At 49.6% G+C, this 27493-nt stretch overlaps 2 protein-coding genes across 2 annotated transcripts in view; one reads left to right on the top strand and one right to left on the bottom strand.

Annotated features, from left to right (window-relative positions):
- The window catches only part of LOC137532064 (lysyl oxidase homolog 1-like), a 54656-nt gene extending 27408 nt beyond the window's left edge, over window positions 1-27248 (top strand). The window contains exons 6-7 of the mRNA XM_068252195.1: window positions 3937-4052; window positions 27078-27248. Of these exons, the coding sequence (XP_068108296.1) occupies window positions 3937-4052; window positions 27078-27084 (123 nt within the window). The 3' untranslated portion in view covers window positions 27085-27248. The remainder of the gene's footprint in view (window positions 1-3936; window positions 4053-27077) is intronic.
- LOC137532065 (zinc finger BED domain-containing protein 6-like) lies at window positions 35-7191 on the bottom strand. The gene is made up of 2 exons (XM_068252196.1): window positions 6620-7191; window positions 35-112 (listed from the first exon to the last, which is right to left on the bottom strand). The coding sequence occupies exons 1-2, from the start codon at window positions 7137-7139 to the stop codon at window positions 102-104; spliced, it is 531 nt and encodes a 176-aa protein (XP_068108297.1). The 5' UTR covers window positions 7140-7191; the 3' UTR covers window positions 35-101.
- Window positions 27249-27493: the final 245 nt, after the last annotated feature.

Raw genomic sequence — 27493 nt, 5'->3', positions numbered from 1 at the left:
ACAAGTCCAATTTGAAACATTTTTTTTTACTTGTTCCCATGGAAACACAGAATCCATGCCATCTGTATCATCAGGTCGTTTGTAAGTCGGGCGTTCGTAATTCAGGGACTACCTGTACTTGAAAGCAGAGGTCCTGTGTTACTGTCTCACACTGCCCCCTTGTGACAAGTGACCATAAATACACAATACAGCAGTACTTATTAGAAGTAAGAGAATGTAACAAGAGATAAAAAAAATGTGCTAAAATAAATTGGCCTCGAGCACCTGCAAGCCTCTAAATAAATTGACTGCTAAAGGGTTAATAGATTAGAGCTCTGATTCGATTAAATACTTCAGCAGAAGCCAAATATATTACAAACTAGGGCCTTTAAAAGACAATGGGAGCACAGAGGTGGAATGCAGGGAGGGGGATTACAGCCCCGAGGTGAGAGGAAGGTATGACTGGAGGTTGTCACAAGGCCTTCCTGTCTACATCTAAAAAGGGACCCAGGAAAAAAGGCGCTGGATTTGTAAAATTACCGATATTTGTAATAGTTAATTCCAATAGAAAGATATTGGTAATCTTTCCAATATTTTACTATGCTCTAACCTAACCTTGCCCTAACACTAGTCCTCCCTCTCTATGCCTAACACTAAGTGATCCACACTGGCACTGCCTAACCCTAAAACTCCCCTGGTGGTGCCTAACACTGAGGACCCCCCCTAGTGGTGCCTAACACTGAGGACCCCCCTAGTGGTGCCTAACACTAAGGACTCCCCTAGTGGTGCCTAACACTAAGGACCCCCCTAGTGGTGCCTAACACTAAGGACCCCCTAGTGGTGCCTAACACTGAGGACCCCCCTAGTGGTGCCTAACACTATGGACCTCCCTAGTGGTGCCTAACACTAAAGACCCCCCCCCCCCTGGTGGTGCCTAACACTAAGGACTCCCCTAGTGGTGCCTAACACTAAGTACTCCCCTAGTGGTGCCTAACACTTAGTACTCCCCTAGTGGTGCCTAACACTAAGGACCCCTCTAGTGGTGCCTAACACTAAGGACCTCCCTTGTGGTGCCTAACACTAAGGACCCCCCTAGTTGTGCCTAACACTAAGGACCTCCCTTGTGGTGCCTAACACTAAGGACCTCCCTTGTGGTGCCTAACACGAAGGACCCCGCTAGTGGTGCCTAACACTAAGGACCCCCCTAGTGGTGCCTAACACTAAGGACCCCCCTAGTGGTGCCTAACACTAAGCACTAAGGACCCCCCTGGTGGTGCCTAACACTAAGGACCCCCCTGGTGGTGCCTAACACTAAGGACCCCCCTGGTGGTGCCTAACACTAAGGACCCCCCTGGTGGTGCCTAACACTAAGGACCCCCCTGGTGGTGCCTAACACTAAGGACCCCGCTAGTGGTGCCTAACACTAAGGACCCCGCTAGTGGTGCCTAACACTAAGGACCCCCCTAGTGGTGCCTAACACTAAGTACCCCCCTAGTGGTGCCTAACACTAAGGACCCCCCTAGTGGTGCCTAACACTAAGGACCCCCCTAGTGGTGCCTAACACTAAGGACCCCCTAGTGGTGCCTAACACTGAGGACCCCCCTAGTGGTGCCTAACACTATGGACCTCCCTAGTGGTGCCTAACACTAAAGACCCCCCCCCCCCCTGGTGGTGCCTAACACTTAGTACTCCCCTAGTGGTGCCTAACACTAAGGACCCCTCTAGTGGTGCCTAACACTAAGGACCTCCCTTGTGGTGCCTAACACTAAGGACCCCCCTAGTTGTGCCTAACACTAAGGACCTCCCTTGTGGTGCCTAACACTAAGGACCTCCCTTGTGGTGCCTAACACGAAGGACCCCGCTAGTGGTGCCTAACACTAAGGACCCCCCTAGTGGTGCCTAACACTAAGGACCCCCCTAGTGGTGCCTAACACTAAGCACTAAGGACCCCCCTGGTGGTGCCTAACACTAAGGACCCCCCTGGTGGTGCCTAACACTAAGGACCCCCCTGGTGGTGCCTAACACTAAGGACCCCGCTAGTGGTGCCTAACACTAAGGACCCCGCTAGTGGTGCCTAACACTAAGGACCCCGCTAGTGGTGCCTAACACTAAGGACCCCCCTAGTGGTGCCTAACACTAAGTACCCCCCTAGTGGTGCCTAACACTAAGGACCCCCCTAGTGGTGCCTAACACTAAGGACCCCCCTAGTGGTGCCTAACACTAAGGACCCCCTAGTGGTGCCTAACACTGAGGACCCCCCTAGTGGTGCCTAACACTATGGACCTCCCTAGTGGTGCCTAACACTAAAGACCCCCCCCCCCCTGGTGGTGCCTAACACTTAGTACTCCCCTAGTGGTGCCTAACACTAAGGACCCCTCTAGTGGTGCCTAACACTTAGTACTCCCCTAGTGGTGCCTAACACTAAGGACCCCTCTAGTGGTGCCTAACACTAAGGACCCCCCTAGTGGTGCCTAACACTAAGCACTAAGGACCCCCCTAGTGGTGCCTAACACTAAGGACCCCTCTAGTGGTGCCTTACACTAAGGACCCCTCTAGTGGTGCCTAACACTAAGGACCCCTCTAGTGGTGCCTAACACTAAGGACCCCCCTAGTGGTGCCTAACACTTAGTACTCCCCTAGTGGTGCCTAACACTAAGGACCCCTCTAGTGGTGCCTAACACTAAGGACCCCCCTAGTGGTGCCTAACACTAAGGACCCCTCTAGTGGTGCCTAACACTAAGGACCCCCCTAGTGGTGCCTAACACTAAGGACCCCCCTAGTGGTGCCTAACACTTAGTACTCCCCTAGTGGTGCCTAACACTAAGGACCCCTCTAGTGGTGCCTAACACTAAGGCCTCGTTCACATTATAAAAATGCATGTGGCCGTGCGATCGGAACGCAACGCGTACGAATGTACGCCATCTGCGTTTGCATGTGTTGCGTGGCTGATCCCATTCACTGAAAGTGAATTAGTCAGCCGCACGCTTTGGGAAAAAATGCGTGTAGCATGCGTTCCCGGACCGCATTGGTATGGAACGTATGCAGTGTGAACATCAGACAGTGCAGTCGATGCACTTCTGATGTTGGTGCGTATCTGCCTCCTGCACCCGTTGCCAAAATCTGGACGGCAATGTGTGCAAAGTGAACGAGGCCCTAGGACCCCCCTGGTGGTCCCTAACTCTAAGACCCCCCGTTGGTGCCTAACACTGAGGACCCCCCCCGGTGGCGCCTAATGGTGGAGCCACACCATACAATTGTTCGGCCAATTTACATGCCCGATCGATTATTTCCAGCATGTCCGATCTGAGGATCGATCGATTTTATGACCGTTTTTATGAACGATTTCCATAGAAACAAATGGAAATCAGTCATAAAATCGACCCTCAGATCGGACATGCGGGAAATAATCGATCGGGCATGTAAATCGGCTGAAAAATTGTATGGTGTGGATCCAGCATAACACTAAGGACACCCCTGGTGGTGCCTAATCCTAAGACCCCCGGTGGTGCCTAACCCTAAGACTCCCCTAGTGGTGCCTAACCCTAAGACCCCCTAGTGGTGCCTAACACTAAGGATCCCCCCGGTGGTGCCTAACCCTAAGACCCCCCTAGTGGTGCCTAACCCTAAGAGCCCCCTAGTGGTGCCTAACCCTAATACCCTGCTAGTGGTGCCTAACCCTAACCACCCCCTTAGTGGTGACTAACCCTAAGAGCCCCCTAGTGGTGCCTAACCCTAAGACCTCCTACTGGTGCCTAACACTAAGGATCCCCCCAGTGGTGTCTAACACTACAGACCCCCTAAAGACCCCCCGATTTTGCCTAACCCTAAAACTCCCCTAGTTGTTCCTGGCTGTAGAATCTTCAAAGGTGGTGGTTGGGGGGGGGGGGGGGGGATATTGTATGGGCTAAACTGCAAACATTCTCCTTGAACATGTAATGTGTGAGTTTTGTCTTGTAGGTCGTTGTGAACCCCAAATACCTAGTGCTGGAGTCGGATTTCACCAACAATGTGGTGCGCTGCAATATCCACTATACAGGAAGATATGTTTCGGCCACAAACTGCCGCATCACACAGTAAGGGTCTCCCGTTTCTTCTTCTTATTGATTGGGTGTGGCCTATTTCCAGAGGGTCGCCCCCTACCTATGCTGTATTGCTTCACCTGATAGCATCTTTTTTTCGTAAAGCAGCTACTACCATGGACTCCTTGGACAGGTATCAGTGGGGTGTATTCCCTAACGACTTTTAAACTCTACTTGTGCAGACTAGTGATGGTCATGTCTAGCAGGGATGCTCGGATGTGCCTCATCCACGAATTCGGCAATCCGCGTGGTTGCAAAAAAAAAAATCCGCATTCGGCCCCGCCGCATGCGGATTTTCGTCCGCGTCCACGCAACCACGCGGATTTTCTGCCGTGAATGGCGTAATCACGCGTGGATTCCCGCCCGGAGGCGGATTTTCTTTTAACGTTAATAACAAAGCCCCCATACATGCTACAATCCCCCAAATTGCATGGATTATCGAGGTGATACGGGGCAACATAACTTCAACAAAATTTTTTTTTTTAATAGCTTTTAAAGACAAATCACCACTGTAAATGGGGCTATTAATTGGTAATACGTGGTTTTAAAAAGGGATATACGCGTTAAGCAATCAAAGAGGTGAAGGCGAGTTCCAATGGCACTTGGCGGCGAAGGTACCGCTGGAGGAGGATGAGTGGCTGACGCCAAAAAGGCCCCAGAGAGGTTTTTGTAATTTTTTTTTTTTTTTGCAGCAATTAGCAATGACATCGCAGCAGAGTTGTCAGTGGACACGGGCAGTGTGAACGCAGAGTGCAGTGGTGGTAGCGACTGAGTCAGGAGAAGGACTATGCGGGCGGTCAGTTCAGCAGCACAGAAGGACCACGGCAACATACTGGTAGTAGTAGTAGCAGCACAGCGTCATAGTGCTGGCCAAAAAATTAAATGCACCCGGTGACCCGGGCAGTGTGAACGCAGACAAAGTACATTGGTGGAAGCGAGTGAGTCAGGAGGAGGACAATGCGGGCGGTCAATTCAGCAGCACAGAAGGACCATGGCAACATACTGGTGGTAGTAGTAGCAGCACAGCGTCATAGTGCTGGCCAAAAAATTAAATGCACCCGGTGACCCGGGCAGTGTGAACGCAGACAGAGTACATTGGTGGAAGCGATTGAGTCAGGAGGAGGACAATGCGGGCGGTAAGTTCAGCAGCACAGAACGACCATGGCAACATACTAGTGGTAGTAGTAGCCACACAGCGTCATAGTGCTGGCCAAAAAATTAAATGCACCCGGTCACCCGGGCAGTGTGAACGCAGACAGAGTACATTGGTGGAAGCGATTGAGTCAGGAGGAGGACAATGCGGGCGGTCAGTTCAGCAGCACAGAACAGAAGGACCATGGCAACATACTGGTGGTAGTAGTAGTAGCACAGTGTCATAGTGCTGGCCAAAAAATTAAATGCACCCAGTGACCCTTGCAGTGTGAACGCAGAGTGCAGCAGCGGGAAGCGACTGAGTCAGGAGGAGGAGGACAATGCGGGCGGTCAGTTCAGCAGCAGCAGCAGCACAGAAGGACCATGCCAACATACTGGTGGTAGTAGTAGTAGCACAGTGTCATAGTGCTGGCCAAAAAATTAAATGCACCCGGTGACCCGGGCAGTGATAACGCAGACAGAGTGCATTGGTGGTACCGTGGTAGCGACTGAGTCAGGAGGAGGACAAAGCGGGCGGTCAGTTCAGCAGCAGCAGCACAGAAGGACCATGCCAACATACTGGTGGTAGTAGTAGTAGCACAGTGTCATAGTGCTGGCCAAAAAATTAAATGCACCCGGTGACCCGGGCAGTGATAACGCAGACAGAGTGCATTGGTGGTACCGTGGTAGCGACTGAGTCAGGAGGAGGAGGAGGACAAAGCGGGCGTTCAGTTCAGCAGCAGCAGCACAGAAGGATCATGGCAACATACTGGTGGTAGTAGTAGCAGCACAGCGTCATAGTGCTGGCCAAAAAATTAAATACACCCGGTGACCCGGGCAGTGTGAACGCAGAGTGCAGCAGCGGGAAGCGACTGAGTCAGGAGGAGGAGGACAATGCGGGCGGTCAATTCAGCAGCAGCAGCACAGAAGGACCATGCCAACATACTGGTGGTAGTAGTAGTAGCACAGTGTCATAGTGCTGGCCAAAAAATTAAATGCACCCGGTGACCCGGGCAGTGTGAACGCAGACAGAGTACATTGGTGGAAGCGACTGAGTCAGGAGGAGGAGGACAATGCGGGCGGTCAGTTCAGCAGCACAGAAGGACCATGCCAACATACTGGTGGTAGTAGTAGTAGCACAGTGTCATAGTGCTGGCCAAAAAATTAAATGCACCCAGTGACCTGGGCAGTGTGAACGCAGAGTGTAGTAGCGACTGAGTCAGGAGGACAAAGCGGGCGGTCAGTTCAGCAGCTCAGAAGGAGGACCATGGCAACTTACTGGTAGTAGTACCATAACACCAAAAAAATTAACCAAGGTAGGCACTAGGCAGGTAGTAACTGTCTTTATAAAGGCAGGCATAGTTAACAACAGCACATGCAGCAGCCACTTCATGTCCCCCTGTGTCCGACAATAGGGGCCAGGAACTCACCTTCCACCCAAGCCTGGTTGATTTTCAGGAAGGTGAGTTTGTCCACAGAGGCGTGGGAGAGCCGAGAGCGCTTCTCTGTGACCACGCCACCGGCCGCACTAAAGCATCTCTCTAAGAGGACACTGGAAGGAGGGCAGGATAGGAGTTCCAGGGCGTACTGGGAAAGCTCGCTCCAGATGTCCAGTCTCTTGACCCAGTACTCCAAGGGGTCCACGGGGCTGTCGGTGTCATTGAGCCCGCTGGATGACCCCATATAGTCAGACACCATGGTGGTCAGTCGTTGCTTGTGCTGGTTGGTGGTGGATGCTGTGGCGGGCACCTCTGTTCTGGGCTGCTGCACTGCATACAGGATCTTGCTTAGGCTCTTCAGGACTCCGGGGCGCCAGTTGCTGCTGCTGCTGCTGGTGGTTGTTGTTGTGCTGCTAATGGCAATGGCAGGCACCTCTTGCTGGCTTGGCAGCAGCCTCGGACTGACCCACCGAAGTACCGAGGATTTGCTCGGTAGTCCCCGCCTCCACATCTCCGGTGGGCCCTGCCTCCAGCCTGGTGTGCACAAATAGCTGCCTGCAGCACAAAGATTTTCCTCTCAGCGTTTGAATCATTCACGCTGAGAGGCTGCTGTGCCATGGTAGCTCCGCCCCCCCATGTGATGCTGGGCTGGGAGCCTGGGGCGGTATGATTCTAACTGGAGATGGGAAGTTCGGATCTTTTCAATGATCCGGATGATTCGAATCGGATCATTGAAGAGATCCGGATCTTTGATCCGAATCTCGGATCATTTTACTACCGGAAGCATTCGGGGGTGAAATGAACAGCAGGACAGGTCTGTGGACAGGAGAAGGGGAGGGAGTGGACACACAGAGAAGGGGAGAAGATGGACAGAGGGCAGGGAGTGGACAGAGATGGGAGGAGGGACGAGCAGAGAGCAGAAATGTTTGCACGTAATACCCACATGCTGAAGTCATATGCTTTACATATATTTCACCTATATGTTCATCTGTACACTTTGAAAGAAAAGGTCGCACAGTGAAAGAAAGCATTCCCAGAAGATAAGTGCAGCTGTTTAGTGCCCAGTGCAGGAGGATTATATATTGCCTTTCAATCACACTGTCTGCAAAGTTACTGAGCTGTGCTGAGCCAAAAGCTTCCCATGTGTTCACTGTGCAGCACTACGGAACAGACAGCCTGTAATAAGCAGCACGTTATAGCCAGTATGTGTGCTCTACACATATCTGGCAGTGGCACCCATGTCCCCTCTCTCTCATCTACCTGTCTCCAGTGGCGTAGCTAAGGAGCCGTGGGCCCCGATGCAATTTCTACAACTGGGCCCCCCAAGTACTCTATACATAACAATTGATATGGCGCACCAAAACCTGCCAAAGGCAACTACAGTGTCTGAGGAGCAAAAAGGGGATGGGGAATAGTCTGTTAATCATTATTACTATTCAAAGTATCTATAGAAGTGATTATTATAAGCACTGGACCAATAGAGAGCTAATACTGTAATTGAGGGAGAGCCCTTCGGGGCCCCTCTGGCCCAAGGGCCCCGATGCGGTCGCTACCTCTGCACCCCCTATTGCTACGCCCCTGCCTGTCTCCCTGCAAGGCTGGCTCCCCTCCAACAGAGCGATCCCTGCTTCCAGGACCCCGCTGCCCGCTGAGAGGGGGCGTGTCGCTCCTGGCCCCGCCCCTTTTGCGATCCGAATCACTCATTTTGATGATTCGGATGATCGACTCATAAAATAGATTCGGATCAAAGATCCGAATCGTTCATGATCCGGACAACACTAATTCTAACTTCAAAGCTCCAGGCAGGCTTGTAGCTAAACTGTGCAGACAATTCCCGGTTTGTCCTGTGCACAGCTAACTTCTGCCTGATATGAATGCTCTTATCAGCTGGAGCTCCTTGCTGCCTGTGACAGCCCTGCTCTCTCTCCCTGCCGTTATTAGACACTTGCTTGGCTGGCAGGGGAGAGGAGAAAGTGAAGTGTCCAAGCAGCAGCTCCGCCCCTCCACCCGGGACATGAACACACACAGAGACACAGAAGCTCCGGGAGCCAGGAGGACCTCACAGCTGCTTGTGTTCCTGCTCTGGAACCAGGCATCCTGAATCAGTACTGCACAGAAGGTATGCAGGCACACTGCTGTAACTTCATGTCCTGTACGAAGATTCTTTTTGTGTGATAACAAGGATGTTGATCACCTGCACTGCAGCACTGGAAATTGTAAAGGTGTATAGGAAGGCTGTTAGCTTTGTTAGCAGTTTTGCTTTAGTGTACCTTTCTCCCTTCCCCCAATCTTTTCCTCTCCCTCCAGCTTAGACTCTCTCTCCCCCTCTCTTCCTTTCCCCTCCGTCCATCTTGTCCCATCTTGTCCCTGCTCTCTCTCTCTCTCTCTTCCCCCCTCCCCCCCTTTTTCCTCTAATCCCTCTTCCATCTCTTCTTTCCTATAGTGCACTTCTCCCCCCTTCAACCCCACCCAGGGATGTTACTACAGTTCTCCAGCCCCCCTCACCCCCAGCAAAAAAGCTACTGTTTGCCACCCACATGATGGTGGCTTCCATTACCTCCATCCCCCCCCTCCCCCTCAAAAAAATAAAACAATTAAAAGGTATACAAGATGTCAGTGTCCCCCCTCCCCTTATCACCCATTAGAGCAGCAACAACGTGTACATTATCTTCTCCAGGCTGCAGGACAGGTCCTCTTCGCTCCTCTTCAGTATAGCTCATCACCATGCTGTGCAGCCGATCACCATGTGGCTCTTTATACATGTCACATGTCAACGAGAGCTACATAGTAATTGACTGTACGCTGCAGCGATGAGCTAAACCAAAGCGGAGTGAAGAGGACCTGTCCTGCTGAACCCAGAGAGCTGTTAATGTATAACGCTCCGCCTCTACTCAGCATGGTAACCATGGAGACCGCCGGGAGTTTTGGTTGCAATTGTTATGCTTGTGCCCCAATCTCACTCCTTTCCACTTCCCTCGCTCATTTTCCTTTCTAGGCATACTCTATGTCCTACCATATTATTATTACGTATTTTTACAGCGCTGACATCGTCTGCAGCACTTTACATAGTACATAGTCATGTCACTGACTGTCCTCAGAGGAGCTCACTATCTATTCCCTACCATAGTCATAGAGCATAAAGTCCTACCATATTATTATGTATTTATATAGGACTGACACATCTTCTGCAGCATATTACAGAGTACATAGTCATGTCACTGACTGTCCTCAGAGGAGCTCACACTCCAATCCTACCATAGTCATAGTCTAATGTCCTACCATATTATTATTATGTATTTATATAGCACTGACATCTTCTGCAGCACTTTACAGAGTACATAGTCATGTCACTGACTGTCCTCAGAGGAGCTCACTATCTATTCCCTACCATAGTCATAGAGCATAAAGTCCTACCATATTATTATGTATTTATATAGGACTGACACATCTTCTGCAGCATATTACAGAGTACATAGTCATGTCACTGACTGTCCTCAGAGGAGCTCACACTCCAATCCTACCATAGTCATAGTCTAATGTCCTACCATATTATTATTATGTATTTATATAGCACTGACATCTTCTGCAGCACATTACAGAGTACATAGCCATGTCACTGACTGTCTTTAGAGGAGCTCACACTCTAATCCTACCATAGTAATCGTCTAATGTCCTACCATATTATTATTATGTATTTATATAGCACTGACATCTTCTGCAGCATTGTACAGAGTACATAGTCATGTCACTGACTGTCCTCAGAGGAGCTCACGATCTAATCAATGTCATATGTATGGTAAATAGGACATTACTTTATATTAAAGGAGCGGGACTCTATGCAAAGTTATGCTGGGCAGCAGTGTCTCTGAATTACAACGCTGCTATTTACATTTCGTCCTGTCCATGAAGCTTCATGACCACGCCCACCTTCTGGTGCATGGCCTCGCTCTTTTTTTTTCCCACCACAATCGTGGGATGTGTAGAGATGGCTCGAACGGTTCCAGGCAAACTTTCGGTGGTTCGCGTCCGCCAGCGAAGGCGAACTTTTGCGGAAGTTCGGTTTGCCCCCATGGTGCGCCATTAGGGTCAACTTTGACCCTCTACATCACAGTCAGCAGGCACATTGTAGCCAATTAGGCTACACTCTCTCCTGGAGCCACTCCCCCCCCCCCCCCTTATAAAAGGCAGGTAGCGCTGGCTATTACACTCACTCGTGCACCTGCAGTATTTAGTGAAGGGACAGCTGCTGGCAGACTCTCATAGGGAAAGATTAGTTAGGCTCTTGTAGACTTATTAGCTTGCTCCTGGCTGATTGTTATTGCTAAAATAGCACCCCTCAACAGCTCTTTTGAGAGCTAATGTTCTCCTGATGTGTTGTTTTTTGCTTTGTTTTTTTTTTTGTGTTGCCCACTGACACAGCATTATACAACCCTATCTGTTGCAGCTGGACCTTGATAATTGCTATTACTGTGCCAGCCAGGCCCTGCCTAACTATCTATACTGGGACACCAACCTATGCCTACCTAACTACGGGGACACCTACCTATGCCTACCTACCTATACTAGGGCACCTACCTACCTATACTAGGACTCCTACCTATGCCTAGCTAACTACTGGGGCACCTACCTATGTCTGTCTATCTACCTATACTGGGACACTTACCTATGCCTATCTACCTATACTGGGACACCTACCTATTCCTTCCTACCTATACTGGGACACCTACCTATGCCTAGCTAACTACTGGGGCACCTACCTATGCCTATCTACCTATACTGGGACACCTACCTATGCCTACCTACCTATACTGGGACTCCTACCTATGCCTAGCTAACTACTGGGGCACCTACCTATGTCTATCTACCTATACTGGGACACTTACCTATGCCTATCTACCTATACTGGGACACCTACCTATTCCTTCCTACCTATACTGGGACACCTACCTATGCCTACCTACCTATACTGGGACTCCTACCTATGCCTAGCTAACTACTGGGACTCCTACCTATGCCTACCTACATACAAGAAGATAATAAGGTCGTTGCTTCATTGTGGACAGACCAAATTTGATCAGCTGGACAGTCACTGTTGTTCTATCATTGAGCTACCACAGCCCGGCGACCATATGGGCTTGAAAACCGCCACGGCCTGCACTCTGGCCATGTTGCGCACCAGTCCAGCACGGCCGTCACTACACAAACAGCTGTTTGCGGTGCGTTACACAGTGAGTTTGGTGTGTCAGTGTGAAGCAGTACACTAATTACACTCCCTGATTGATGTATACACAGGCAAGATGTTTGAAAGCACTTTAGGCCTGCAATTTAGCATTCAGTGTGATTTCTGCCCTTAAAATGCTGCTTTGCGTCAAATCCAGATTTTTCCCCGGGACTTTTTGCATTTAACCCACTCATCCCCCTTGAAACATCTTTTCCATCACTTTTGTGGCCAGCATAAATGTTTCTAGTTTTCAAAGTTAGCATCCCCATTGAAGTCTATTGCGGGTCGCAAAACTTCACGCGAACCAAACCTTTTGCGGAAGTTCGCGAACCTAAAATCTGAGGTTCGGGTGATCTCTAGGGATGTGTGGGCCCCAAGTTCAAATTTCTATGGTGGGCCCCCAAGGTCCCAGTCCGACCCTGCTTGGCAGAGCAGTTACAGTGGGGGTGGAAGGCTGGAGAATGCTTCCAGTAGACTGCGCACAAGGGCCTCCTTCAACTCCCTTGTGCGTTGCTCGGTGCGTTGCTCGGTGGTGGATGGCGTCATTAAGTCTCCCAGCTTCCCCTTCAGACGGGGATCAAGCATCAAGGTAATCCAGATGTCCTCCCTTGAACGCATCTGGATCACCCGGGGGTCCCTGCGAAGGCAGCGCAACATGTGCACAGCCATGGGAAACAAGTGGGCCCTGCCAGCAAGATCTTCCTCGTCCTCGCCATTGTCCCATAACGCATGCCTTTCCTCTTCCTGTGCCATGTCGTTGTCCTCCTCAAACCGCCATCCACGTACAACGCCTGCTGCACTCTGCTCCTCCTCCTCATTCAGGTTAGGGACCTCCAACTCTTCCACTACCTGCTGTGAGCCCTCCTCTGAGCTGGACTGTGCTGCCATCTGCTCCTGTTCTTCCAACTGCCTCAGGGCTTCATCCCCACGCTCAATTAAATTGTCCATTGCCTGCTCCAGTAGACAAACCAAGGGCACCCACTGGCACACAGAGGCCCGCTCCTCACTGACCATCTTGGTTGCCTCCAGGAAGGGACTCAGCACCAGGCATACTTGCTGCATCAGTGTCCACTGAGTGGCAGTAATCATGGGGACTTGCTGGTTGCTGGGGACACTTGGGTCTAGCATGTAGGCCCTAAGAGCCAGCCTGTGCTGTCACAGCCGCTCCAACATGGCCAGAGTCGAATTCCAGCGAACTGGCATGTCGATGATCATCCGGTGTTGTGGCCTTCCATACTGCTGCTGTAAGGTGGACAAGAGTGCAGAGGCAGTGGCTGACAGGCGGAAAAAGCGTACCACCGCCCGGGCATCCTGCAGCAGCTCGCTCATCCCCTGGTAGGTGCGCAAGAAGTGCTGCACCACAAGATTGAGCACGTGGGCCAAGCAGGGGATGTGCTGGAGGTTTCCCTGCTGCACTGCTGCCACCAGGTTGGCCCCGTTATCGGCTGCCACATACCCCACTTCCAGGCCTCTGGGGGTCAGCCACCTCCGCTCCTGCTTCCTGAGGGCGGCCAGGACGTTGGTGGCCGTAAGTCTCTCCTTCCCCAGGGTCACCAATTTTAAAAGGGCTTAGCAGTGCCGAGGCTTGGCGCTGCTGCTGCCGAGGCGGGCTTGCTTTCCGGGTGCAGAGGGAGTGTCGTGACAGGACCCTTCTGCATCCCCCCTGATCCCGCGTGGTGGCACCACTAGCTGGGCTGATGCGCTCTTGTCCTCCCTCCCTTCCATCAGTGTCACCCAGTGGGCCGTAAAGGACAGGTAGCGACCGGTCCCAAATCTGCTACTCCACGAGTCCATGGTCACGTGGACCCGCTTGCCCACAGAGTAGTCCAGGGAACGGGCCACGTTTTCCACCACAAACTTGTGGAGTGCTGGGATCGCGCTCCTGCTGAAATAGTGGCGACTGGGGACTTGCCACTCGGGGATGCCAAATTGGAGCAGCGTCCGCATGGCGCTCCCCTCCTGCACCAGGGAGTAGGGAAGCAGCTGTGATGCCATGGCCCGGGCCAGCAAGCCATTTAGTTTGCAGATCCGCCTGTGGCTTGGAGGCAGAGGCTTGGTCAGACCCTGAAAGGTGTCGCTCAGCAGGGTCTGACGACGCTGGGATGCAGGGGAGACAGAGGAGAGAGACGACCACTGGCTGCCAGCCTCAATGTCTGTGTCCTGAGTAGCCGAGGTGGAAGAGCGCTTGCGTGCTACTACTGCTGCTGCTGTGGGGGATTCACGACCCTGAGGGAGGGATGATGCTGCTGCGCTGGTGGGCCTTCTGCTCTCAGGAACCCCTGCCAGCAGTGCCTGCTTCCTCTTAAACTCCGCATACTCGCGGCAGTGGCGGCTTCTCAGGTGGCCCTGGAGGGATGAGGTACCCATCTTGCTCAGACTTTTCCCACGGCTCAATCTTTTGCTGCATAACCTGCACACTGCATACCTTTTGTCATCAGTACATTCGTCAAAGCAATCCCACACTGGTGACTTTAATTTACTGCGGCCCCCACTAGCAGAGGGTGCAGCGGAACAATGTGTGGTAGTAGTTGCCGGGGGTTGCATGGTGGTGGTGCCGGCTGAAGCAGTGTCCTGTCTACTTCCTCCACGCCCACTGCTGCCGATGCCCCTGCCCCTGCCTGACATATGGCGATATCCTTGCCTAGGCCGAGGTGACTCGTCATCCTGCTCTGACCATTCTTCCACGGACTCAGCAGGCTGCGCATAGTTAGGGTCCACAACATCATCATCAGCAGCAGCATCATCATAATCCAGCTCTTCCTCTGACTCCCCCGCCTCCTCTTCTGTCCCTACATCCCCAGACACAGACCCCTCTTCTTCATCACCAGAACTCAACAACGCTTGTGATTGTGGCCCGATCTCAATCTCTGCCACATCAGTCTCCAGTAAGTCCTGAGCTTCTTGCATCAGCAGGTTCCCAGATGCCGAACTGAGGGACAGAACGCTGTCATCCTGGGAGGGCTGCTGACCAGTGGGTGCTGGGGTGGATGTCACAAAAAGCGTGGGACGTTGGCTGCTGCTGCTGCTGCTGCTGCTTGGAGTGGTGCTCACAGTAGAGGTCGGGGAGGAAGTCATGATGTCCATGAGTACGTCAGGTTTCATTTGCTCAACCACCACACGGGGACCAGAAACTTTAAAATATTTGGACAATGGCGTCCGCTGACTCGGCCCAGGCTTTGCTGCCCCCCTTTCTGCTGCATCACGACCACGTACAGCTGGGCGTCCTCTCCCTGGACGTGGAGCAGTCCCAGAAGTGGCTGAGGCAATTGAACTCCCTTTCCTCTCACCCCGCGAAACCCTGCCAGACATGTAGCTAGTAATGAATCACTGGATGCAGTGGGCACAGTACAAGGTCACTGAAGGATGCACCAGGCACAGTACAACGGCACTGAAGGATGCAGTGGGCACAGTACAAGGTCACTGAAGGATGCAGTGGGCACTGGATATACAACTAGGTCACTGAAGGATGCAGTGGGCACAGTACAAGGTCACTGAAGGATGCAGTGGGCACAGCAGTGGGCACTGGATATACAACTAGGTCACTGAAGGATGCAGTGGGCACAGTACAAGGTCACTGAAGGATGCAGTGGGCACAGCAGTGGGCACTGGATATACAACTAGGTCACTGAAGGATGCAGTGGGCACAGTACAAGGTCACTGAAGGATGCAGTGGGCACAGCAGTGGGCACTGGATATACAACTAGGTCACTGAAGGATGCAGTGGGCACAGTACAAGGTCACTGAAGGATGCAGTGGGCACAGCAGTGGGCACTGGATATACAACTAGGAAGGATGCAGTGGGCACACAAGGATGTCACACTGTGTAATGAGATGCTTATATGCCAGCGAGCGAGCAGTGGGCACTGGGCACGGCACAAGGTCATTGACAGAATGAATGAACAGCGCTGGCAGAGAGTGGCGGTGCCGGCGGTGTGACTGGCTGCCTGCAAATAGTACAAGTGAAGTGTATAACTGTCAATGAAATAATATACAAGTGTGTAATGAGATGCTTATATGCCAGCGAGCGAGCAGTGGGCACTGGGCACGGCACAAGGTCACTGACAGAATGAATGAACAGCGCTGGCAGAGAGTGGCGGCGCCGGCGGTGTGACTGGCTGCCTGCAAATAGTACAAGTGTATAACTGTCACTGGAATATACAAGTGAACACTGCAGCTGCACTAACCTGCCTGCCTGCACTACACACAGATAATCCCCACTCCCACTACACTGACTACACTGCAGCACTGAACCTGCCTGCACTACACACAGTTAAATAATCACTAGACTTCCACACTCCCACTACACTACACTGACTACAACTAACTACAGCAATCACTCACTGACTAGCTAACTGTGTACAGTATAAGAGCAGTGTTAGCAAAAAAACGCTTTGTTTTTAACACAATAAATGCACTTGCTCAAACAACAATGGCTTGGAGATAATCCTCTCAGCACCACAGTCTAGCAAGGACAGAGCTTTTCCATCATGGCCGCCGCTTTATATTCAGGAGGGGAGGGCATAGCTCCCCTCCTGTGATTGGTTGCTAGGGCCTGGCTGGGGCACTCTGATTGGCCTGCAATGTGTCACTTCCGCATAGTTTGACGCATTTCCGCAAACCACGACTTCAGCACCGGGTTTCACGAGCGTGAATGCGGATTTCTGTCCGCATTCACGCGAAGCCGAAGCAGATTTTCGTGGTTGAAAATCTATTCACGGCTTAGCGTGTCCGAGGCGGAATGCGTCAAAATGGTCATGAATCCACGCGTAAGCGTGATCACGACCTTGCGGTGAGCACCACTGATGTCTAGGAGAAGTCATGCAGAAGCATGTGGTTTGTTTGATCAGCTGATTTCAAAGCTCTGATTGGCTGTGATCATATCCTGCTTTAGCACATGATCATGACTAGCAAATCAGAGCCTTCCATATTTATCACCTGACCAAACTGATCACAAGCTTCTGCATGAGCAACGCAAATGACGTAAAACTTCTTACTCGTAAATAGCATAACTCGCAATATACACGCAGCATACGCAGATAGTCTCTGGTTTACAAATGAGATAGCGACTATAGGTTCATTCTTAAAGAGGAACTCCAGTGAAAATAATGTAATTAAAAAAGTGCTTCATTTTTACAATAATTATGTATAAATGATTTAGTCAGTGTTTGCCCATTGTAAAATCTTTTAAATCCCTAATTTACATTCTGACATTTATTACATGGTGACATTTTTACTGTTGGCAGGTGATGTAGCTGCTGAATGCTTTTTTGGCAGTTGGAAACAGCTGTAAACAGCTATTTCCCACAATGTAACAGGGTTCACAGACAGGAAACTGCCAGAAGTACCTCGGTACTCAGAGCTTCTTATGGGAGGGGTTTCACCACAATATCAGCCATACAGCGCCCCCTGATGGTCTGTTTGTGAAAAAGGAATAGATTTCTCATGTAAAAGAGGGTATCAGCTACTGATTGGGATAAAGTTCAATTCTTGGTCGGAGTTTCTTTTTAAAGAGAGCCTGAGGTAGCCACCCTTCCCGCCTCTCCGTTGGCCTACACCAGGTTACTCTCACTTTTGTGACCTCTGGGGTCACAATGCTGGAAGGAGAGACAGATTCTTTCCCAGCATGCAAGGAGGCAGGGGAGCGGCAGGGGGCGTGGCCAGGGAGAGAGAACTGATCAATGGCAGCTCTGGAAAGCCTGCAGGAATGCCCCTAGTGGGCATTCTGAGCAGGGAATCCCTCTCCTCCCATTACCCTCCGAAATAGCAACAAATGTTATCGCTAATTTCGGGGGGCTATAGCGCAGCGGTGGGGGGGACAGAGGCATGTCATGAGGCAGAGAACATGCCTCTGAGACCCATCTGCCCCCATGCTGCACTGACCCGGGTTCTCTTTAAGTTAACAGATATCTGAGGTGGCTGAAAAAAAGCATCTTTACTTACCTGCGGCCCCTAGAAGTCTATTTGCTCCAGTGATGTGTTTCTGCTGCCCTCCACAATGTCGCTGTTCCGTACGTAACATCGGCGACCCTTAGCCAAGTCACGGTCTTCTGTGCATGCGTGCTGTGCGCCTCTCGTCGTGATCACGCTCCTGTGGCTTGGAGCGTGCGATGCAGCCGGTGACTGCGGCATGTGCATCTGAGCCGCCGGCTCTGGACTCTACATAATGCTTTTATTTACTGGCCATTAACTGCACCGTGTGTCACGTATGCTTCTGGGACCCCTCTGCGCCCCCTCCTCTCTCCTTGTGCCACCTCTGTCCCTCCTTTTGTCCGCCCTTTGAGCATGAACATCACCTGATCTCCCAGAGTACTCTGGGGCAGAAGGCTTTGTGACCAGGCTTGCTCAAATCCGAAGTTAGGAGATACCCGGAGATTTCTATCCGAATATCTCCCAGTAAAGCTGTGCGGGGGGGGGTGTCAATCTTACCTGTCTGACGTCTTCTTCAGTCCGTCCCTGGCTCCTCCCACGATGCGCTTCAAGCGCCACATTCGCCGGTCACGTGACTACAAACACCTCCTCCTTCAACCCGGAAGGAGGAAGTGTTTGTAGTTACGTGACCGGCGCATGCGGCGCATCGTGGGAGGCGCCAGGGACGGACTGAAGAAGACGTCAGACAGGTAAGATTGAGACACCCCCCCCCCCCCCGCACAGCTTTACTGGGAGATATCCGGATAGAACTATCAGGGTGTCTCCCAAATTCTGATTTGAGCAAGCCTGTTTGTGACATCATACCATAGGGTAAACATCACTAGGTGGGGAGGGTCTAATAGCAATATACTGCAAACCAAGAAGAAAAAAGGGGCGTGTGCTCAAACCAGGCGTCACCTGACTTATGTACTGCCTACCTATTGACTAATTAACATGGCATAGAATTTGCAAAATGCATCTGCTTACCAAAATATGTAGGGTCTAAAACTACCTAACTGCTGTATCCTGCAGTAGTCGGGAGGGGGGGGGGGGGGTGGCGCGTGTAGCGCGCTGCGCCGAAAAATGGGGGGCTGCAGCACCGAAAAATGGGGGGGGGGGGGGCTGCGCCGCACCTAAAAATGGGCATGGCCTTGACATTGTATGGGCGGAGCTAGCATAATGATGTAGCAGTGAGGCATAGGAAAGCAGTGTTTACGCCATGGAGGATTCGCATCATGGGTGTGCAGAAACTGTGTGATGCTATCTAATAGTATACCGTAACCCCAAGGCAGCAAACAGCCAACTATGACCATTAAATAATGAATGCAGCAACAGTTACCCAAGACACCAGAAAATAAACGCAATGTGGGCAACATGTCAGCACAAAATAACCGCAATGGGCAACATGTCAGCACAAAATAAACGTAATGTGTGCAACATGTCAGCACAAAATAAACGCAATGTGAGCAACATGTCAGCACAAAATAAACGCAATGTGAGCAACATTTCAGCACAAAATAAACGCAATGTGAGCAACATTTCAGCACAAAATAAACGCAATGTGAGCAACATGTCAGCACAAAATAAATGCAATGTGAGCAACATGTCAGCACAAAATAAATGCAATGTGAGCAACATGTCAGCACAAAATAAACTCAATGTGAGAAACATGTCAGCACAAAATAAACGCAATGTGAGAAACATTTCAGCACAAAATAAACGCAATGTGAGAAACATGTCAGCACAAAATAAACGCAATGTGAGAAACATTTCAGCACAAAATAAATGCAATGTGAGCAACATGTCAGCACAAAATAAATGCAATGTGAGAAACATTTCAGCACAAAATAAACGCAATGTGAGAAACATGTCAGCACAAAATAAACGCAATGTGAGAAACATTTCAGCACAAAATAAACGCAATGTCAGATACATGTCAGCACAAAATAAACGCAATGTGAGAAACATTTCAGCACAAAATAAACGCAATGTGAGAAACATGTCAGCACAAAATAAACGCAATGTGAGCAACATGTCAGCACAAAATAAACGCAATGTGAGAAACATTTCAGCACAAAATAAACGCAATGTGAGAAACATGTCAGCACAAAATAAACGCAATGTGAGAAACATGTCAGCACAAAATAAACGCAATGTGAGAAACGTCAGCACAAAATAAACGCAATGTGAGAAACATGTCAGCATAAAATAAACGCAATGTGAGAAACATGTCAGCACAAAATAAACACAATTTTGGCAGCATTTCACCTGGTAAAAAACAAAGCATTTACTCACCTGACATAAGTCTCCTCTCGCTCCTGGCCGGCCTCTGGCGCGCTGCTCCCTGGACCATCTTGCTCCTCCTGCAGTCTCCCGCACTGACAGGCAGGGCAGGGCTACAGCAAGATGGCGCCTGAAGCCCTGTACTGGAGACACAAATTGTCTCCAGTACAAGGCTTCAGCAGCCATCTTCCCGTAGCCCTGCTCTGCCTGCCGGAGACTATGCAGGCTGGAGCGGGGCTGCGGGCAATGAACTGGCACGGTGTCTATAGACGCCGCAGCCAGTTCATACAGATACCGTATGGTGGCCAGAGTCCTGAGGCCGGGACGTCCCGCTGCTAAAAGCAGGACGTTTCCCGGGACCTCATGCAGCCTGGGACAGCGCCCCCCGAAGGCGGGACCTGTCCCGGGTAAAGCGGGACATATGGTCACTGTAGTGTAGGCCTCCTCATGCCCCCAAGAAACGGGGGGCAGTGCAGACACCCCCCACGCATGTACACTGCCCAGGAGCACTGCAACTGCCCCCTGGGGGAGAGGAAAGCAGAGAAACGCAGACAGTACACCCCCATACCTCCCAACTTTATGAGATAAGAAAGAGGGACACTTAAGCCACACCCCTGCCACACCCCTGATCATGCCCCATCACACCCCTAGTCACCCATACCATAAAGATTTCCTAAGAAAAATATGTTGTTTTACAATTCAAACCACACTGGTCCTTTCTATCCTGGGTCATTTTCCTTCATATTAACATTTTAAAATTAGTAATATATCAATTTAAAGGATGGGAATAAAGTTTAGAGTGAAACACATTTTTAGTAGAGAAATACATATATTTACATAGAAAGAGGGACAAAGTCCTGAAAGTGGGACAAATGAGGGTGAAAGAGGGACAGTTGGGAGCTATGCAAACGTGGCCAAAGCCCAGTGGGGACCGTCCAAGTTGCCCCCCCCCCAACCAAATTATGCCCAGCTGCAAGTGTGCAAAATGCATGTCCTGGGAGCGAACACACCACTAAGTGGGGCGAGGGGGAGAGTGAGGATTCAAACAGCCCCCCAAATGCTGCCACCACTGGGAAAACCATGTGCACCCCCCCCCCCTTTCAAATAGCAATATATCGCAATAAATAGTTACTAGAAGCATCCCTGATCCTGAAAACAGGATAATTAAAGTAAAAACTGTTATCTTGAATATTATTATTTTTTTATGTTCTGCTACGAGTCATTACAGGTCCTCTTTAGTCCAGTTGCGTACTGGGGGCAAACATGTGTATGATAGGGCTTCAGTCTGTTGGAGGACATCTGCTGGTGGGAGGTGGAATGCCAGGAATGCCAGGACAAGTCACAAGCTAGGGCCAGGCATGGGAAAACTCGGCCCTCCAGCTGTTATGGAACTACAAGTCCCACAATGCATTTGCCTTTATGAGTTATGACTTTGGCTGTCCGACTCCTTCAATGCATTGTGGGACTTGTAGTTCCGTAACAGCTGGAGGGCCGAGTTTGCCCAAGTCTGAGCTAGGCACTGCCCGAAAATGAAGCAAAGAGAAGCCAGTCAAGGAGGAGAGACAGCCACCTGCTGGTGGACAGTGGAAGTGCAGCACTTTGGCAAACTGTCACCAGCAAGTAAAGCTAGCCATACACTGACTGTGTGCAATCAACCTTTTGATTTAATTTGTGAGTTAAATCATAGGAGAATTGATACACATTTTGGCTGAATGATTGATCAAAAATGATCGATATTGGCCAAATGAACGAAAAACTCTCGATAAGGGATTGTTCACTCTATGGGCTCAATTCACTAAAATGTGATAACGGCTATTATAGCCGTTATCACGCGAGCTGCCGTGCGCAAAGGTTTGTGTGTGAACAGCGTTACTTTACGTGATAAGCGAAGGTTTGCACGCGATTACGTGCGCTTTTTACGTGAAAAATGCACGTGAGGTTTGCATGCGGCAGCTCGCATGATAACTGCTGTGATAGCAATTATCACACTTTAGTGAATCGAGCCCTATGAGCATTTCCGTATTTTTTTAAGTGCTGGCGATTTTGAAAATCGCCCCATGGGCTGGAACCCACAAGAGCGATTTTGTGAGCACTTAGGGAGCGATTCAAACCGCTAGCGATTTCCCTAAACGCTCAGCTAATGTTAATGAATGGGCCAAATTCCACTGGAGCGATTGCGATTACCAAAATCGCAAACGCAGGACATGCGATTAGCGTTAGCGTTTCTGCATAGTCGCTCGTCAAAACCTACACAGAACGATTTTGCTAGCGTTTTTACATTACTGCACACTGTAACAAAATTAAAAGTGAAAGGACCAATCAGAATTTAAAACGCTAATCGCTACACAACCGCTGGCAAATCGATTACACTTTTTAAAATCACTACCGAAAAAGCTCATGAAATCGCTTACAAACCGCTCATACAAAACGCTAGCGATTGCGATTAGCGATAGCGTATTGTAGTGAGTTTCAACCCTAAAAGCGCTTGTGCAATGATATCCCTAGGAGAGTATTCACATATGAGCTGTTGCGTTCCGCTTCCAAAAGCGCTGCCTGTACCATTTTCTGAGTGCTTTGGCTCAATGGAAGGTATAGGGAAATCGCTAAGTGCTTGAAAAAGCGCTTTGTATAGCAATTGCCTGAGCGCTTTTAAGAATAAATACATTATTGTATTTATTATTTTCCAGGTCAAAGAGTTCACTTCCTGACTGACGTCAGGACAGTGAAAATCTCAATCGCTCATCAAAAGCACTTACACAAAATCGCTCAACGCTCAGAAAACGCTGGGAATCACTTGAAAAAAAAATTGCGCTTGCGATTTATAATGTGAACATAGCCTAAGTCAGGATGGAAAATTTCAGTGCAGGAATGGGCTGTTTTGTTAAAGGACAACTGAAGTGAGAAGTATATGTAGGCTGCCATATTTATTTCCTTTTAAAAAATACCAGTTGCCTGGCAGCCCTGCTGATCTATTTGGCTGCAGCAGTGTCTAAATAACACCAGAAACAAGCATGCAGCTAATCTTGTCAGATCTGACAATAATGTCAGAAACATCCGATCTGCTGCATGCTTGTTCAGGGGCTGTGGGTAAAAGTATTAGAGGCACAGGATCAGCTGGACTGCCAGGCAACTGGTATTGCTTAAAAGGAAATAAATATGACAGCCTCCATATCCCTCTTTTTACAGTTGTCCTTTAAGTTTCAATCGATTTAAAATGGATTCCTTGTTTCTGTGCATCAGTTTCTACCAGTGTGGAAATTCATGTGTTATGCTGGGAATACACCATATGTTTTTTTTCGGCAGATACTGTAGATGGTTCAATAATTTCCGACATGTCCGATCTTATTTTCTGATCGATTTCTCATAGGATTGAAAGGAAATAGATAAGAAAAGATAAGAGAATTGAGCGGGAAATCAATCGATTGGACGGAAAATTGACCGAAAAAATTGCATTGTGTATTCCCAGCATTGCAGAAGAATGCTGATAAATGAATTAACCCCCAGAGTCTGAGTATTTTCCACAAGTACAACTTTCCAAAACTAGAGGAATGCTGTGTAAAATATATATAGATTTCTACTACCTACTGTAAGTGACAGCAACATAGGAGAAAAGTGATTTATGGCTCATTTTACTCTGGAAAAAACATACTTCTTATTTGTCTTATTTGTCTATGTTTGCACATATTTTAAAATGTTTTGCCATAGTGCCCCCTTAACCTCTGTCCTCACACGTCCCCCAAAATTAATTTATTTGCTCTCATGGCAGTAAAAGCTTTAGCTAGCACTAGGCTAACTAGTAAAGGTGTCCGGCACCCCCCCCCCCCCCCCGGGTCACCTGGGCTCCCCCCGATTATACATTCCCCAGTCTGGATCCAGCGATGGCGCAGCCTCCCTGCACCCTGCACAGCTCCGGTCTCTCTATGGGGAGGATCGGGTTTGCGATTGACGTCATGACGTCGGCGACGTCATGTGCAATCCTCCCCATAGTGAAGACCGGAGCTGTGCCGGAGGCTGCACCGATCACTGGATCCAGGCTGGGTAATGTATAAACTGGTTGGATCGGGGGGTGCCGGGCACCTTTACTAGCTAGCCTAGTGCTAGCTAAAGCTTTTACTGCCATGAGAGCAAATAAATTAATCTTGGGGGCAAAAACGTACAAACCGTCCTGAGCGGCGTAACACTCAGGAGGTTAAGGGCCCGTTCACACTGCACGCGTTTCCAGCCGCATTTTGGAAACGCGTTCGGGAGGCCGACATGCACGACATCAGACAGTGCGTAGAGTGCACTGTCTGATGTTCACACTGCATGCGTTCCGGACCTCTGCGGTCCGGGAACGCATGCTGCACGCAGATTTTGCAAAAAACGCGCGGCTGTCCCATTCACTTTTCAGTGATGGGATCAGCCACGCAACGCACACAAACGCGGATGGCGTGCGTTCGTACGCGTTGCGTTCCGCGTGCATGGCCATCCGCATTTGTGATCTGAACGGGCCCTAACTGTAAGCAACTTAATGGGAGCAGTTTTGTGAGGCAGGAAGAGGCGGGCACAAGTGAGGGAGGACGGGGAGGGAACAATGTGAGGGAGTTAGAGATACGATCAAATGAGGGAGAAAGGGGTGAGCACAATTGGGTTGATTCATTAAAAGAAATAGCGCAAGCAACCTCCTGTTACTTGCACTATTAAATCAGAGAGCCTTTATGTTAGTTCCCTGCATGCTACGTGCGCTAGTGGCAGCAATGGGCGCAGCTTATAATAGCCACGTGGTAGTGAGGTGTCCCTACCACGATGCTTTACTAGCGCGGATGCTACTATGTTAATTAACGTTCTGTTTTCTCATTGCCCGAATCATGCAGCACTTCAGCGTCTGTTTCCGTTCCGCTGGGCTCTGCGGTCCGGAAAAAATGGTGCAACTGCAAACTTGCGGTCTGTTCAGCGGATCGTGCAGAACAGATCCGTTCGAACGGAAGAATGTGAACAGATCCATAAGTTAACTTTAATTCCGTTCTTATCCGTTACGATGCGTTCCCTTCCGATCCGGGAATGGACCGTTTTTTTTTAACTCAAGTGTGAATTTGGCCTATAAGTGTCACTCCAAAAACAGGTCATAAGCTCTAGCATTGATGTACAATGGAGTTATTTTTTTCGGTTCTTTTCCGTTAGCCGGGCGCATCCACTAGGTGGCGATAAAACTCCACCAGAGTTACATCATTCCCTACTATCCATGACGGCCTGGAGGGGGAATAGTAATTACCGCCACCTGGTGGTTGCGCCCGGCTAACGGAATAGTACCTTTTTTTCTTTTTATAGAAAGAATTTCCCTTCAAAAATGATTTAGGCTAGGTTCACATATGAAAATCTGGTATTTTATGCAGGTGCATTTGCATTTTTCTTTTGCATTTCACTGCGGTTTTGGTGCATTGTACGTTTGAGGTTTTTTTTTAATGCAGATGCGTTTTGCGTGCATTTTAATGCGTTTGCGGTTCGCTAATGGAAAACGCATATGCGTTTTGCTTGGTTTTTTTTTTTTTACATTTATGCAAATCACTAGGAAGACAACAGGAAGCAGAAACGCATCAGAGATCTTTACTTTTTAATTAAAAATGTATGAAAAACGCAATTGATATGCGTTACCATAGACTTTCATTATGTGCGTTTTGGCAGCCAGCCTGCATATTATGTTGCGTTGCGCTACAAGCATCTGCAGAACACTTACTGTAAATCGCAAGTTCAACGCTGGTCCTTCTGCGTCCCATAGACTAACATTGCTGCATAAAACGCAGCGTTTCCCGTTCCGCAAGCGTTTCTGCCATGTCTGCAAGCGTCCTTAGAGTTACAGAGTACCCAGCAAGCTCATGGTGAACCTGAATTCATAGGAGTGTGTGAGGGGCTACAATGGACCAAAAAGCCCTCTTACTAAAATGCCATGGAAAACAAAAGTTTGCCTTCTTGAAGGAAACATCAATCAGAATGTGCTACCCGATGATATACTTACCCGGGGCTTCCTCCAGCCCCTTGCAGCCGACACGTCCTACGCTGCTGCTCCGCTCGCAGCCGCTGGCCCGGAGTCCCCGCCGGTGCAGAGGCCGACCTCGAGGTCATCCTCTACTGCGCCTGCGCAAGTGCTGCTGTCAATCAAGTCTACGTTGTCTGCAGCACACAGCGCAGGCGCAAAACGACTGCGCCTGCGCAGTACACTGCAGACAATATGGACTTGATTGACAGCCGCGCAGGCGCAGTAGAGGAAGTGGACTCTGCACCGGCGGGGACCCCGGGCCGGCGGTTGCGAGCGGCGATGATGCGTTTTGATGTTTTCTTTCAAGCAGAAGGTATTTGCGATTATTCAGGTTGTAGTGAGCATATGAGGTCTCCTATAATACATCACTGCTGAATATGCAAATCATCCTTTATTGTCCCTGTAAGCTAAGCACACCTCCAGATCCGCTGGAATGCAATGATGTGTCAGCTTGTTAAATATACAGAGCCCCAATTATCCAACATGCACATTCAGGGCTGGGGCACACCGAGCGGCTTTTTGAGCCTTTCTGCAGCCGCTTGCGGCTGTGGATATGCTAGGGTAATGTATTTCAATGGGGTGGTTCACACCAAAGCGGGAGGCGTTGTGCAGAAACAAATCCTCCCAGGGTGAGGCATTTTTTGGATTGCGGATGCGTTTCTGCCTCAATGTTAAGTATAGGAAAAACGCAAACCGCTCTGAAAAACGGCAAATCAGAGCGGTTTGCCAGGCGGTTTTGTTACAGAAGCTGTTCAGTAACAGCTTTACTGTAACAATATATGAAATGTACTACACTGAAATCCGCAGCAGCAATCCACAAAACGCTAGCAAAACGCCTCAGAAAAATAAAAAAAAGCGTTTAAAAATCTGCTAGCATTTTGCGGATCTGCTAGCGGGTTTTGGTGTGCATCGGGCCGTAGACATGATTTAGACACTGGGATTTTACTGTACTTAAACCAGTTGTTCTTCTGCTCTGAGCTCACCTCTCCCATTATCAACGCAATGCTCTTATTTTGTTTTCGCAGATTCTGAAGATTATTACCCGTGGGGGGATTAACCTGAATCCAGCACCCTAAAGACAAAGTGTACCTCCCTCTCGGTGTTGATATTTCCACTAGGATTCAGATTACGTAATATTTGTGTAAAGTGCCTTACGGTTTAACGACCATTGAAATAAATTTTATAGTTTTTCTCCATTTCATGCATTAAGTAGAAATGTGACGCTTCTTTTACCAACACTGAGTCGCAGATTTATCCTTAGCTGTGAAAATGGCTTTAGTTTCGGTGCCATTCGCAGCACTTCATCAGGAAACCTTTGGTATATTTAGGAAGGAAAATTGCCCAGCGAAAGGAACCACTCAAATATCCTTCTTTTGCTGTGCATGTGAGTGTCTCAGTGCCTTCACATGAACTGCTCAATGTGATGTGCGCGTGCATGTGA

Source organism: Hyperolius riggenbachi, chromosome 9, assembly GCF_040937935.1.
Source record: "Hyperolius riggenbachi isolate aHypRig1 chromosome 9, aHypRig1.pri, whole genome shotgun sequence".
In the NCBI taxonomy this organism is placed as follows: domain Eukaryota; kingdom Metazoa; phylum Chordata; class Amphibia; order Anura; family Hyperoliidae; genus Hyperolius; species Hyperolius riggenbachi.
Note: the sequence above shows the minus strand (reverse complement) of the source record. Positions and strands in the feature narration are given on the sequence as shown.